The sequence below is a fragment of the Urocampus carinirostris genome, chromosome 12 (genome assembly GCF_059441175.1).
Source record: "Urocampus carinirostris isolate Australia breed hairy pipefish chromosome 12, RoL_Ucar_1.0, whole genome shotgun sequence".
Lineage (NCBI taxonomy): Eukaryota > Metazoa > Chordata > Actinopteri > Syngnathiformes > Syngnathidae > Urocampus > Urocampus carinirostris.
In genome coordinates this window covers 13,451,162-13,467,921 of record NC_142360.1, presented here as the reverse complement: position 1 = coordinate 13,467,921, position 16,760 = coordinate 13,451,162, and the positions used below count along the sequence as shown (strand labels likewise).

Here is a 16,760-nt window from a genome sequence, read left to right as displayed (position 1 = left end):
AGCTGACAACAACTCATCCCCCCAGCACCGAGGAAATTTCCCCGTGCACCCCGCCTCGATTCCTCCACTCATCATATTTCATTGTTTGCCTGCATCAGGGTTATTCATGAGACCTTATTTTGCCATTCATAAAAAAATACTCCATTTGGACTTGCTTGAGTGACACTCAAGGAAGTGGAACCACTTGGCTCTGTGTTGACTATTAGTCAGCTGCACTGTGTGTATTATCACTTAGGTGTTACTTTTAAAAGAGAAAGGATGATTTATATGGGGTGAAACCGATGGATACAATTTCAAAAGAATCGTTGTTATAAGTTCAAGTGCATACATGCCAACCTCTTGACATTAAAAGGCAGTAGATTTTACAATGAACTCTATTTTCAGCGTGAAATACAATCCTCCTCCAGGAAACAGTATATATTAAAAAACGTGCTTGTTTAAAATCGGAACTTTCCAGAACGGAAATTTAACACGATTGTTGGAGCAGCTTATTCATGCACATAGACTTAGCCTCGCTGAAAAATAAAGCACCAATAGAATAAAATACTATTCTCGTGTCCAAAAATGTTTTTGTTGTTTAAAAAAGTGGTAGATTGTTTTGTTTTAAGAGAAGGCGTTTTTAAGGGGAGAAAAGAGGTAGTCTAGCGCGTAAAGTGGTGGTGTTGTTTATTATGCAAGTGTGTCACGATTACTGACGTGAATCACCTGTACCCGGTCCTTTGGCGCCAACTACCTTGGACTCTGATTGGCTCCCTGTCCCTATTATTTAAACCCACTCCTGTCTGTCGCCTGTTGTCAGTCCGTCTGCGAACCTCAATGAATCCTAGGCAAGCATTTTCGACCCTTACTCCCACCTGTCCCGTTTTTGCTCCCGTCTGTCTCCGGCTACTGTGTTGATCTTAAGCACATCTGCTCTCCTGTCCCGATTTACGACCCGTTTTCGATCCCAACCACGCCTGCTCTCCTGTGCCGGCTTACGATCTGTTTCTGACCAGACCGCATTTTTGCTCTCCAGCCCCAGCCTGCTTTTCTGTTCTTGGGGCGGCAGTAGCTCAGGAGGTAGAGCGCTCGTCAAGGGATCCCAGTTAGAATCCCGGCTTGTCCGTGTTACATGTCGAAGTGTCCTTGGGTAAGACACTGAAACCCTAATACCCCCAATAAGCAGGCTAGCGTCTTACATGGCTGCAATACAAGGCCGCTATTGGGAAATGTGGAGCACATTGTAAAGTGCTTTGGGAAGTCATTGACTTGAAAAGCGCTATAGAAATGCTGATCATTTCATTTCATTTCGTCACCACCATCGCTCGCCACGGATTATCCGCTTCCGCGTTCAGAGCGACCTGCTTTCCTGCGCCTAGCGAACACCGGATCGTGGGCGCAGTCCTTCATCTTTCCTTTAATAATACTTGTGAGAAAACGTAACGCGTTGAACAATAGCAATACTTATGAGGACCAATTTAAACCAAGGGCCGATTCAAAATTTCCACTACCGCTATACTTTATGTTTGGTTTTCCCTTAAGTTTAGGTTTCAGTTTTCCTTCCTTTTATCCTTTCAATATAAGAATGCTTGTCTGCCATTTTTGTGATTCAATCTTTGATGGAACTGCTCATCTCAGCTCTTATTTTGACGTATCGCTGAGCTAATAACTTGGAAAAAACAAATTTCCTCCTTTAGCACTTACATTAGTAATACAGTAACACATTCCCAAACCAAACCAAATTACGGTGGAAGGTGGTTTTCAATCGTTACCCAATTTAGTCATGACGTGAGTGATACCCAAACAAAGTTAACACGGCATCCTAATGCTAAGGGCTGTATTAGATGTGACAGGAAGTTACATGTCTGACAGTTTTAAAGGATGCATTTTAAATAATTTTAACAGTTTTCCGCAATCTGTAAAAAAGGCAAACCCAGCCAGAAAATAAGCAGTAGTAACATGGTTTGTTGGCGAGCTAGCTAAGATTTTGTCCCGTTTACGGTTCATGCCGTGTACCATCTCCTGTTTGCAGGTATTGGCCAAATACCAGAAACTTCCAGTAAAGTGACATATTCTCAAATTCCAGGTCCTAATAATTCCGGCATTTTTTGTAAAGAAATATTTGCACCAAAAATTTGAAAAGACACATTTGTCTAAAGCTAAAACATCAACAACAAAAACAATAGTACAAATCAAAAACAAAACAAAAAACTACAGTAAAAGAAAAAAAGAAAGAAAAAGAGAAAACTGTACACATAAGCTTTGGGTCCGATTTAGCTCCAATTGTCTGTCTTTTAAAAAATATTTATTAATTAAACAATAAATTACAATTATTTTACATTGTTCGATTGTTTGTAAGCATTAGATATTGAGAACTTTCATCTGATCGGAAAAATATTTATTTAATATTTATAATTTTATTTATAAGTCCGACGTAGAAAAACAGGAAGCCAGAGGCCGACGAGATCGATACAAGATACACTAGCAGATACCGGACAGACGTTGTCGATACCGGACAGGACTGGACAGACAGGATCGATACCAGATACTGGAGACTGGTGTCAGATATCAGACAGGACGAGACAGACGGGATCGATACCAGACACTGGAGACTGGAGTCAGATATCAAACCGTACGAGATAGGCATGATCGATACCCAATATTGGAGACTGGAGTCAGATATCAGACAGGACGAGACAGATGGGATCGATACCAGACACTAGGGACTGGAGTCAGATATCAAACAGGACGAGATAGACGGGACCGATACCGGACAAAGTCAAAACACACGTCTTGCGGGTGCAAAGGTTCTTTGACGGACTGACAAGGGGTGAGTGAGTGCACTGAGCTTAAATAGGAGGGAAGGCAATCAGGCAACGAGCCGCAGCTGGCGCCAAACGGGCGGGGCCAAGTGAGTGCAATGGGCAACCGTGACACCACACTGATTGTAATTTGTGGACTCGTTCATTGGAGATGATTTTAATCTTGTGTAGTCTATTTTTTCTTAGGTAAAATCTGGTTGAGAAAACAGTATATGATTAAATAAAACTACTGTATAGAAATAGTTTGTTTCCAGTTTATTATTCAAATTGAGAGAATGTCCTTCATTTTCTGAAATCTGGACAAATGTCACAATCACCCGGATCTGGAACACCTGTGCTCAGGATTTGGCGCCAACAGCCAGGACAGCTGATTGGCGCACCCTGCCCATTTAAATCCTCAGCTTCCGGAAACAAGCTGTCTGATTGTACTATGCTACCTGTTGCCATCTGCTCAGAAAGCCCGTAACTCCGACTCTTTGCCTGCCTCCTGTTTTTCTACTTGATCTCCGTTGCCGACCCGTTTCCGAAATTGCCTACGACCTGCCCTGCCCGTCTGATTCCTGATCACATTTCCGAACACGACAAGGCCCTTCTTCTCCAGCCCCGACCAACAAAACGACGATTCCGCCTGTCCGCAACCATTCCTGCCAAGCTTTCGCCCGCCTGTCAAGCTTCGTCAATCCGTCAAACAACGGATCGAAGAATCACGCCTTGTCATTCCTTCCTTCCACTAAAAACCAAGAAACGAGTGCAAGTGATCTCAGTTTTCCTTCCGTCCCGCCTGACAACAAATCATACAAAAAAATCTTGTATGTGATTCACGCCGAACATGTTTCGATTCTGAGGGTTGATGTGCTCTTACAAATGCAAGAAAATTGACCAGGAAATATTTTCCTAGATCCAAAACCAAACGTTTAGCTTTAAACTAAAGCCAAAAGAAAGGTACAACATCATTATTACAGTGAAAACCAAGATGAGGTTACAAATGTTGCTTGAGGATGTCTCGCTTTAGCAAAAGTTTTTCCAAGAACCTGAGTCCATATTTACCTTACAGTATTCATAAAGACGTGTGAAGAAATATCTTGCATTTTTGTGTGTGCGGACAGGAGGTTCTTCCAGGAACCTGCTGAGTCAGGTTGTAATCACCAGGTCCCACCAAGGCCCCACCCCATCTTGCTAGGATTCCACAAGAACTTTCATGTTAAAGTTGATGACGACTTCGGATTGCACATTCGCATTTTCTATTTTCACCCTTGATCTTAGATTAATGACAACCTTTACAGAGTGTTATCAAGTCTAAAGGTTTAACCCTGTGAGAAGTTTCAGGACTAAAATTTTACACAGTGCAGAAGGTTGTATGTGCAAGAAGTCACACTTTGATGCAGTTTTTTATACTTCCTGGAAATGCCCTAATTTTAGCACGTGGCTATAAAGGCCTCCACTTGAAAAAAGAACCCACAATGCCTCTCTGAGTCATTTTGCTTTCAAAAAGTTTCAAACAATCCTGTCAGTGGTGCCTCAAGTACTTTGAGTGGATGGATTTCATTTATAATAGCCTGTTTAGCCTTTGCTGTGGCGAAATATCAAACCCACAAACAACAGACTCCCAACTGCGATGGATATGGTCTAAACTATGAACTGTAACAAACAATTAATTGCACAATCAGAAACTTAGCAAAATCTTATACTGTCAGATTTCTGTTGTTGTTTACATTCCATTTATTTTCTCTTTGGGATAGACAGTACTTAGCACTAAAAGTACTGCATGCTGTACCACCTCAATTTAGTCCTCACTCCAACCTCCTCCTTCTCCTCTCCCCATCCCCCACAAACTTTATCCTCATCCGCCCAGTGTTGCCTTGAAAACAGACTTGAGAACATCCTTGCCTTATCCGTATGTTTTCCCTCAGAAAGTGTCAAACAAGAAAATATTTGGACACTCCTCATTCTTCTTGCATCACTGCCTCGGGATAAGTTGCTCATAGTCGACTCAAGTGCAGAGGTGATCATCAAGGTCTGCTCACTTATCATGACTCATGTCAATTTCCTAGGATGGATTTGTGCCAAATGCAGATTACAATGAGCGAAACACCAGATTGTGTAAACTTTCACAATCTCATAACAAGCTTTTACAAAAACTGAAATGCTATGGTATTAGGGGAAAACTGCTTGAATGGATAACAGCATATTTGTCAAATCGTAAACAATGCGTAAAAATTGATGATGTTCTTTTAGCGTGGTCGGAAGTTTGTAGTGGGGTACCGCAGGGCTCAGTACTAGGACCATTATTATTTCTGTTTTTTGTGAACGACCTACCTGAGGCCATTCAAAGTAGTGACATCTCAATTTTTGCCGATGATGCTAAACTGTCGGCTTTATTACCAAAAACCCAGGTGACAGGAACAATTGATTCTCTCCAAAATGACATTAAATCAGTTTTTCTTTGGTCCGAAAAGTGGCAACTGCAATTGTCATCTCATAAATGCTTAGCACAGTCGTTTTTACATGGTTCTGTTCCGCTGTACAACATTAATGATCATGATTTGCATGTTGTTACTGAACATAAGGATCTGGGTGTCACTCTTACTTCAAACTTATCATATCGCCAAAATTACCAACAAAGCCAATAACATAGCATCAAACATTTACAGAAACTTTTACAACAAGAACCCAGCATTCTTAGTTCGAATGTTTTGCGTTTATGTTAGACCCGGGTTAGAATATAACAGCGTTGTGTGGAACCCTTACTTACTCAAGGACATTAACCTACTGGAAGGAGTTCAACGACGGTATACGAAGCGGATACCTGGGATGCACAGCTTGTCATATCCGGAAAGACTACAAAGACTGAACTTGGACTTTTTGGAGCTCCGTAGAATTCGATTTGATTTAATTTTTGTGTTCAAAGTACTGCACGGAATGATCGATCAATTTTTTGAGTTCTGTCGTGTTGATGGTTTACGTGGTGACAGATATAAGTTGCGGGTGCCTAGACCTACCAGCAACTTGCACGGAAACTTTATTTCTTTCAGGATACCAAAAATTTGGAATTTTTTGCCTGACCGGGTTATTAGTGCAAATACGGTGCAAACCTTTAAGCAAAGGTTGGCAGAAACAAATCTGTCAAATTTCCTTAGGGGAGGGGGCGTAAGGTGACCATATTTGGCCATGCTCACTCTCAGCATTAGTTTTTCTTTTTGTGTCATGTTTTGATTAATGTATCCAACAATACCTTCAATAAACATTTCATTTCATTTCATTTGTTTGCTAGATTTTGATTAAGAATTTACATGACAGGGATTAGTTTTCTATCAACAGGATACTGAGAAACGAAAATAGAAATGACTACTTTTGCTAACATGATTAACACTTTTTACCTTTTCTTTTTTTAAATGCAACAATGTCTCAAATTTTTCCATTTCTAGGGACTGTGGTGACAGGTGCCATATGTTTTGACTGGATCTACTCTGTTTTGCCAGATGTCAGATTACAGCAGAATGTCATTTACATAATCCGTGGTACGGATACACACAAACTGAGGAAATATTTACAGTGCTTACAGAACACATGCTGTATAGTTAACCACCGCTAAATACTTTAAGTCTTTATTTTGTGAGGCAGGAATTATTATAGCGGAACTTTTCACCACTACAAAAAAAAAATCTTACAGTTGTAATAGAAATTAGGTGTAAATATTTTGGATAAGCAAACATATAATACAAAAATTAACATAACTGTGAACCCTGAGTCACTGATACGTGCAAAAGTCAAGCTCAATAGTAGTTGTTACCACAAAATATGTTTTTTTGTGGAGGTTGGTAATTAGGTGTATATGTTGAGGTGCGTTTTTTTTTTTTAATAAAAAAAAAAACTGCAGATCAACTAGGCCAAATCATATCTACAAGGACCTTGACACATAAAGTCTTCAAGGGTGCGCCAAATGCTATGTCCAAGGTGATGCAGTAAACTTTGCAGAGCAAGAAATTACTTTTTTTTACTTCAAAAAAGACCATGAGATGGAGAACTAGCATACTTGCAATGCTAATTACACATAATAAAAGAGTTTAAGCAGATAGTCTGAGGAATGCACTCTTGTCAAAACTTTCACAAGACTGAAACCATCAACAACCAATGCACATGACTAAAAGCAGAGCAGTGATATCACCGAGTTGTTTCTTAAAGGCACAGCATGTTGAAAAGCTGGGAACTCTCAACAGAAGGCCAAAACTTGTGTGTTGAATGAAAATAGTATTCCTTTCTGAACACTATCCTATTGAAATACTTTGGTAAAATATTGCATAAAATACATCATAATCGTATGGGTGTTAAATAGAGCAGGTGCACTATCTACATGGATGGAGTCTATACAAGAGAGGGCTGGACATGTGCAAAGTGGCAAAGTATGTTATTCCAGATTTTGTAAATTTGGAGATAATAGCCCATTTCATTGATTCAGTTGATTGGATGCACACTGTTGTTATATTACAGTACGAGTGGAACGCACTGACAAAGTTGAATGACTTCCCTTGCAACAATCCATGCTGCAAATTGGGAAATTGGACTTTTCCGACGTCCTGCTAGAAAGTGAGCATAGAATCCGTCTACAGAAATTGGATGTTAAAAGGCATTATGCATTACCTCTTGACCCCTACTGGTAAAAAGAAACTTTATTTGTTCATAAAAGAAATTTTTATTTTTAAAAAATAAGCACAAACACATACTATTATAAAACGTGCATTTTTTTAAATACTTGTCAGTTTCTCGATTTGTAGTTATCTTACACAGCATGAGCCTGACCGAAAGCGATCTTACATATCTGTCCACCATCTTGCTACGATGGGTACCCAAAAAAACCAAAACCTCGCCAAAGGCCTGGCACAAAGGTTTAAGGAAAATTTGCTGTTTTGAGTGTCTGTAGTGTGTATTCTTTCTAGAGCTTTTTAGGACTCGTTTTTTTGTTGCACAACACAATACATCTAGTGGTCAAATAGATCTAAATTTACCCAACTATATTTTGTCATAAGCAGCAAGGCGGGGCGGAGGTTAACGCGTGTGCGGCACAGTTCTGAGGTCATGGGTTCAAATCTAGCTACCAACCTTCCTGTGCGGAGTTTGCATGTTCTCCCCGTACTTGCGTGGGTTTCCTCCGGGCACTTTTGTTCCCTCCCACATTCCTAAAACATGCATGTCAGGTTAATTGGCCCTAGGTGTGAATGAGCGAGCGAGTTGTCCGTCTCTGTGTGCCCTGCGACTGGCTGGCAACCAGTTCAGGGTGTCCCGTGCCCACTGCCCGAAGATGGCTGGGATTGGCCCCAGCACCCCCGTGACCCTACTGGGTATAAGATAATGGATGGATGGATATTTTCGAATGGGGCAGCACGGCCATTGAGTGGTTAGCGCGTCAGAGGCAGTTTCGAGGTCATGGGATCAAATCCAGCTACGAGCCTTCCTGTGTGGGGTTTGCATGATCTCCCCATGCTTGCATGTGTTCCCGCCGCGACCCTACTGAGGATAAGCGGTGCAGATAATGGATGGATGGATATATTTTGTCATATAGTTTCACAAAATAAAAATATTTAGATTCCAAGACAGCGGCTCGGTGGCCAAGTGGTTAGTGCGTACGTGGCACAGTTCTGAGGTCATGAGATCGAAACTTCCTGTGTGGAGTTTGCATGTTTTACCCGTGCTTGCGTGGGTTTCCTCCGGGCACTCCGGTTTCCTCCCACATTCCAAAAACATGCATGTCAGGTTAATTGGCCGGTCCAAATTGTCCCTAGGTGTGAATGAGCGAGCGAGTTGTCTGTCCTTGTGTGCCCTGCAACTGTCTGGCAACCAGTTCAGGTTGTTCCCTGCCCACTGCCCGAAGATAGCAGGGAAGGGCTCCACCACTCCCGCAACGCTACTGGGGTTAAGCAGTGCAGATAATGGATGGATGGATGGAGATTCAGAGAGTTGTTTTCAAGTGTAATAGACATCTACTTAAAATGTTCTATTTGGAGCTTTGTTATTGTATTGTGTGCAAACACTTAAGAAATTAAAAAGAGACTGACTTAACAAACCCTTTCATCTGGAGAGCAATCAATATGCATGCATGTTGTATATTAAAATAAAATAATGAGTGGTCAGCAAAGACATACGGCCAATCTAGTATATGAGGTTAATATTAGCCTGTTTACATTCCAAATGTTAGCTTTTTTTTGCCATCGCTGCTATTTTGTGTCGTAGATCAATAAACAGTAGCTTTTATAATCTTATTACATTGCTTTTTGATATTCCATCTAGTTGAAAAATGTATACCATAACTGTGTCCTTTGGATTACAACCACACACGTATTTGACACTCCAGTCTCAAACTAGTATCGCCCCAAAGGTGAAGCAAATCATGCGTATGTACGGATATTTCTAAATATAGATAAGTGTGTTTATTTCTGAAGGCGTTTTTTCTGGAATGCTCTTATCGGTGTTATTTGTTGACTTGACATTTTACAAGAATGGTGTGTGTGTGTGTGTGTGTGTGTGTGTGTGTGTGTGTGTGTGTGTGTGTGTGTGTGTGTGTGTGTGTGTGTGTGTGTGTGTGTTACACTCATCCCGAGGGGCATAAATCAGTTCACATTGTGAGGAGGGAAGGGCATCCCTTCATGTAACAAAAGCAAGTCTCTGTAGCGCAAATGTTCAAGTCTTAAATATTTTTAAGGTGTACAAGTGTGTGTCTGCGTTGCTGAACAAATCTGGCCCTCAGTTTAATGATATGGGTGGCGGTCTTCCAGGCAGACAGATAATACAGTGCTCGTTGGTGACTGAGCGACTAGAAGTAAGTAGAAGCTGTTTCTCCTCAGCAACGGTACCTTAAATGAACGTTGAGAGACTTGTGGTCATGGAAGTTATTCCAGGAATTTGACCCAAAACTTGCTTTTGAGACATAATACGTATATTTTTTAAAAAATGTGATGAAATATATGCTTTAAATATTCTGCTTACAGAGAAGTCCTTCGTTTGCTGCAAAGAATGCTGCAAGTGAGCAAAATTACAATGTCACTTTCCATAACTTCAAAACGAATGCTCCATGCATTTATTTAACACACCGTTGTATGAAAAAGATTGGACAAACCTTATCTTCAGTGTTTTCCTTTATAAATCATTGGTTGTTTGGATCAGCAATTTCAGTTGAGTATATCTAAAAGCAGACAAACACTATGATACTTGAGAAGTGACTTAAAGTTGACAGGATTTACAGAGAATATGTATTAATTTCAGAAACAAAAGTAGGTAGGTGCAAATGGGCACCCAACAGAAATGTGAAATATCAATATTTAGGAAATCCTCTTTTTGTAGAGATGAGAGCCTCTGGATACGTATTATAGCTTCCAATGAGGGTCCGGATTGTGGTTAAAGGTATTTTGACCGTTCTTCTTTACAAAAAAGGCAGGTCAGATGGTTTCCAAGCATGGACAGCCCAATTTAAATCACACGACAGATTATCAATAACATTCAGGTCTAGGGGACTAAAATTGACATACCAGAACAATGTACTTGTTCTTCTGCATCAATGCCTTCGTAGAATTTGAGCAGTGTTTAAGGTAATTGTTGTTGTTGTTCAAATATTCAGTCTGGTCGCAACTTCAACTTTTTTACTGATACTTGAAAATTGTTTGTAAGAATCTGCTAATACTGACTCAAAACCCATGCGTCCTTCAACTTTAACAAGATTGTCAGTTCCTGCACTGGCCACACAGCCCCAAATATTACTGTGGCTAGCAAGTGTTTGTTTTAGAATCTTGTTTTCTTTTGCCATGCCCACTGCCCCTTGTTTTGTCTAATTTTAGTTTCATGAGTCTGCTTAAGGTATGCTAAAGAAAATTTGGACAAGACACTGACCAAAAATACTGATCAAATTATACCAAGGTGTTGATGCAGTGGAACGAGACCCAAGTTCTGGAACGCATCGTCTTAGTCCCTATATTTCAATATTATTGAAAATTTGCGGTGTGATTTAAAGCAGGCTGTCAATACTCGGAACCCATCAACATGACTGAACTGTAGATGTTTTGTAAAGAAGAACATTCCAAAATGCCATTAACCAGAATACAGACCCTCATTGGAAGCTGCATGAAGGGTTTAGATGCTGTTACTTCTTCAAAAGGAGACTCTAAAATATATTGATGTTACTTTTCTGTTGGGGTCCACAGATTGTATTCACCTGCCTACATGTGTTCAAGTAATTAATGTACACTTTCTGTAAATCCTATAAACTTAATTTGACTTTACAAATATCACTGTGTTTGTCTGCTATATGATATTTTCAACTGAAATTGTTTATCCCAACAACCAATGATTGGTAATGGAAAATATTGAGATCGATGATCAAGAGCGCCCAAATTTTGTCATACGACTGTATCTTGAATAGGGTACCCAAACACAAATGAATACACACTCCAGTGGAGCCCAGTATGACTCTGCAATTACCCAGGCTATGTGTATATCTATGTTTGTGTGTGTTAAATAGAGTGCCTTATTGTCCTTTCGACAAACAAGTACCTTAACAATCCCCCCAGGCATGTGCATGTCTTTACATGACGCTCGTCTCGTGCTAAACGTCTCGGTCGAGCTGGCACACGTGAAAAAGGCAGAGCTAGACGCTTTGAGATTTCCACAGACAGAACAACCCGATGAGACAGATAAGTACAGAAGATGTTTGTTCACCACGTGAAAGCGAGGGTGTCCATCCCACTGAGGTCCAAGGAGTGTGTCAGGATCAATGGAGGTTAAATGCAATGAGGACGGGAGTTAAAAAAATTGTTGATGTTACTAATTCTGTTAACATCTACTCAATGCACATTTTAAAGTTAGAAACTGTAGTTGGGACCCGGCTGAGTGTCGTTTTTGAGGGAGGAACACCAATCGATTGATCAACTAACCATGGGTTTTCAAATTAATCACCACTTTTTTTTAGTCATCGAATCATTGTATGGAAACCTTTTGGATGAGAAAATCTCCATGTGCTCAGAATTTCAGTCCTAACAATTATTGACCAATATTTTGATAGTCTTTAATAATATAACACCACATATCTTTGTGTTAAATCTACATGAAAAAGGGAAAAAAAACTATTACTAAAATTTATCAGAACGTGTTGGTCAAAACAGTTTTTCAATCCGTAATATTGGTCAGGCCACATATGTTGTTCTTATTTTTTCAAAGTATTGACTGCTTTGGGTCTCAATGATTTGTTCACTTTGGATAAGAATTACAACTGTCATTGTTGTGTGGTTGCTTTCTAGGTGAGTCTAACGATTTCATTTTACTTTGTAAAATACATAAATTAGGCGGCAGTGGCTCGGGAGGTAGAGCGCTCGTCTTGGGATCAAGAGATCGCAGTTCGAATCCTGACTCCTCCGTGTTACATGTCGAAGTGTCCTTGGGTAAGACACTGAACCCCTAATACCCCCAATATGCAGGTTAGCGCCTTACATGGCTGCACGGCCGCTGTTGGGAAATGTGAAACACATTGTAAAGCTCTTTGGGAAGTCTTCATTGACTTGAAAAGCTCTATATAAATGCTGATCATTTCATTTCATTTCATTTCATTAAAGGTTCACATTTTCCTTATATTTAAAAATGGTATTGACTGACACTGTATCTAAATTATTATAAATCTATGTTTTCCACAAATACATGATTAAGAAATATTATATTTCAATATTCTGAGATTGAAATGAGGTTGTTTAACTCCCTCTGCCATCAGACTGGTTGGCAACCAGTCAGGGGTGTCCCCTGCCCAATGCCTGAGGTCTGCTGGGTGTGACTCCACACCTCTCTGAACAATGTGAAAACAAACAACTGGAAAATGATTGAAAGATTGAGATGGAAGCATTTCATCCGATTAATTATCAAGATAATAATTAACAGATCTCTAAATTATTGAAATAATTGCTGCTTATTCCGCACTGATAGTTAAACAATGCAGCAAAACATTAGTTTGAGGTTGGCAAAAAAATGGAACCTCTAACCACCAAAACCCCCACTTGCTAATCCTCAACCGAAACACGACGTGATCATTCAGTCTTCCTGCGACGTACCTTTTCTTTTATCTCGCTCCAGGAGGATACGCAGGGAGGTGAGGAGGTGCAGGCGATGCAGACGATTGTGAACACCAACTTCCAAAAGGTCCCATTCAGAGAGATGCAACAGGTCCTGGAAAATGCAAAGAAAAACAAAAAGCGCACCGTGATTCCTTTGAAAATTGTTGTGTTGGCAGTTGTGAGTGCTGCACTCCTAGACCAAAGTGCAAAAAAAATATGACTAAAAATGCAATGTATAAATCACTGGCTAGTGTCATTAATTGGCTAGACTCAGTATTTTGCTGAGCTTTATTTTAAACAGTACATTTGAAAGTGAACATCTCCATATTAGTTTTTACCTTCTACATACGTTCACACAATACCAAAAATATCCCGATAAAAATAATAAGCTACTGTTGCGTTTCGGTCTCTAATTGATTCATTTGGTTTTAATCAACTGGTTGATTTGCCGACTCATAAAAATGGAAACACGCTAGACTTGGTTCTGACTCGAGGAGTTTCAACCTCAAACGTGACGGTGTTACCATGTACTACCGTTATTTCTGATAATTATTTAGTTACATTTGAGGTGCTGGCTAAATGTGTTATTAAAAAACTGAAGGATTTAGCGGACGCAATATAAGCACTGGCATAGTTTCTAAGCTCTCTGATCTTCTTTCAGGAGTAGTTGCGTCGTTTCCTTAAGATAAAGGCTCTATTAACTCACTCATGAATGAGGTTAATGCTACCCTGGCTAGTGTCCTGGATTCAGTAGCGCCCATACGGCTTAAATCAAAACCTAAAAGACGCACGCCTTGGTTTACCGATGAAACTAGATCGCTTAAACAAGAATGCCGGAAATCTGAAAGAAAATGGCGCGCTACCAAGCTTGAGGTTTTCCGTAAAACCTGTTGTGACAACTTTTTAAAGTATAAAGCAGCCCTTGCCTGCGCAAAAGCAGCCTATTTTTCGAAGGTGATTGCGGCACAAAACAATAACCCCAAAATCCTTTTCCACAGAGTAGCATTGCTAACGAGGCAACCGATTATCCCAGATAGTTCTACCCATTCAGCCCATGACTTGACTTTTAATAAGAAGATTCAACGCATGCGGGAAGAAATTTCTAAAGACACTGTTAATACATCACATAGTAAAGGGCTGAAATCTATAGATGCGCGACATGGTGGCTGTCCAGGGTATTTTTCCCGATTTAGTGATCACTTGATAATCTTAAACAGGTGATTAAAGGTCTTTTTGGGGTCCTTGGACCTTCAGTTCTAAATATTATAAACATATCACTCTCCTCAGGTGTAGTTCCAGTGGCTTTTAAGTCCGCTGTTATTAAACCTACACTGAAACGACCCAACCTTGATCCAGAAAGCTTATGTAATTATAGACCTGTGTTAAACTTACCGTTTCACAGCAGTGACACAGCAGCTGAATGATTATATATCCTATAACAATCGTTTTGAATCAATGCAATCAGGATTCAGGGCTAACCACTCTACTGAGACAGCCCTGATTAAGGTAACCAATGATCTTCTACTGGCAATGGATCTTAGTGCTGCTTTTTACACTGTGGACCATAATATCTTACTAGAACGGTTGGAAATATGGATTGGTCTCTCAGGAACCGTCCTCTTATGGTTCAGATCCTACCTCTCAGATAGGACTGTGTTAAATATGGTGAAATGACATCTGAGCCCTTAAGTGTTACCTGTGGTGTTCCGCAGGGTTCAGCACTTGCCCCCCTTCTTTTCAGCATTTACATGCTTCCATTAGGTGATATTATTCGCAAGTATAATATCAGTTTCCGTTGCTACGCAGATGACACTCAACTATATCTTCCGATGGTGGAATCTGCCACACAAAATTGTGAAAATTTGGAGGCCTGCCTCACTGAGATAAAAGAGTGGATGTCACTCAACTTCTTGCGCCCTAACTCTGAAAAGACCAAAATGTTAGTTATTGGTCCATCTAAATGCCGTGACTTGTTCTCAAAAACTGCTCCGAACATAGACAAATGTAAGATCACCCAGAGTGACTCAGTTTAAAATTTAGGTGTCATATTTGACCCCGATCTGTCCTTTCAAACACACGTGAAGAATATTACTAGAACAGCTTTCTTCCATCTTCGCAACATTGCTAAAATTTGTCCTATGCTGTCTCAGTCAGATGCAGAGATTATAACTCACGCGTTTGTTACCTCCAGTCTCGATTACTGTAATGCACTACTCTCCGGTCTTCCGAAGTCCAAAATCAAGAGTCTTCAGCTGGTACAAAATGCTGCAGCGAGGCAATTAACTAAGATAAAAAAGTTTGATCTCATTACGCCGATTTTAGCTAACCTGCATTTGCTCCCTGTTAGCTTTTTAAGGTTCTGTTGGTATTATACAAAATCATACATGAACTTGCTCCCTCATATCTTTCAGATTTAATTTCCCCCATGTTCCGGTCCGGAGCCTTCGCTCTGAAAACGCTGGTCTACTAGTGATCCCAAGAGCCAAGAAGAGATCCGCAGGTTCAAGAGCGTTCTCCATCCGGGCCCCGGTGCTGTGGAATGCTCTTCCCCCGAGATTCGATCTGCAACCTCAGTGGAAATGTTTAAATCTAAGCTTAAAACACACTTCTACTCTATAGCATATGAATAACCTATACTTTATGTTGATAATATGTGTATTATTTGCCCTGATGTAGGTTAATAGTCTGTAATAATAGTTTGCAATAGTCTTTGATCTGTGCAGCCCTTTGAGACTCTTTGTGATTAAGGGCTATACAAATATACATGACTTGACTTGACTTGACGTGAAGTCAAATCTATTTGTATAGCCCTTTATCACACAATCTCAAAGGGCTGAATAGGTCACAACTACAAAATCCTATTTCTATCTATCTATCTGTCTGTCTGTCTGTCTGTCTGTCTGTCTGTCTGTCTATATCTATCTACCTTGGTCATATGCCTCAAGAGGGGGTGACCGACAGCAAGACAAACACATACAATAACAAAGTCAATAAAAAAGGGGAAAAAAATTGCAAAAAACATTTTTGGACCATGGCCAACCCAAATGCCCAAACACCCAAACAAGTTAGGCATCTCGGCACCTAAGTTTGTCATGCTTTCGTCCCTCCAGATGAAACGGGACACAAGAAAGCGGCCATGTCACTCGGGTCAGGGTGACACAACACACTCTTTTGTTCAACAGCAGGGCCCGACAGCTTTCACTGCTTTACCCCTGCCGCATCATAGAGGTGCCCTGCCCATCCCTTAGAACGTGTCCAAACCACTAGATTTAGACCTCTTTCGTGCAGTGCACTCATAACACCATCCATCCACATCAACCGCGGCCTTCCTCTAGGTCTCCTTCCATTTACGTCTGCAGACAAAATCCCCTGATCTGAAATCTACATGAGGTGAAGGTAAAACTGAAAAAAAGAACCCAAGCAAGAGGAAAGTTAAACAACATTGAGAAGGTGTCACATATGAGGTCATTCCCCTTCCGGGATGACTAGACTTCAATGGAAGTTGCATGGTCACCAATGGGCAAAACATTGTCAACATCAACAATAAACATAATTAATCATCAAAATTGTGCAAAAGGTCCAAGAAGTCAATAAAATACAACAAAATATTCTAGCATACACATTTTGGGGTTGGGGGTTCACAAAATCAACATTATTTGTAGAAAGCAAAGCTTTTAAAATAACTTAATATTGTATGCTATTTTGGGACTGTGCAAGTGTACAAAACATGTTTTAAGATTAATCTGCACACAGTGTTTTGTGTCAGATAACAAACCAAGTCTGTCCAGACAAGTTGCGTGCTCCAGCAGAGAATGCAAACTTCTCCGACCTCCTGTGACCGACGTCCTGTCTCTGAAAAGTGTGCCATCTCCTCCCCTCA

At 40.4% G+C, this 16,760-nt stretch overlaps 1 protein-coding gene across 1 annotated transcript in view; it reads right to left on the bottom strand.

Annotated features, from left to right (window-relative positions):
* bcar3 (BCAR3 adaptor protein, NSP family member) overlaps nt 1–16,760 on the bottom strand; it is a 104,858-nt gene that overhangs the window by 82,102 nt on the left and 5,996 nt on the right. The window contains exon 3 of the mRNA XM_088348870.1: nt 12,878–12,992. Within this exon, the coding sequence (XP_088204996.1) occupies nt 12,878–12,992 (115 nt within the window). The remainder of the gene's footprint in view (nt 1–12,877; nt 12,993–16,760) is intronic.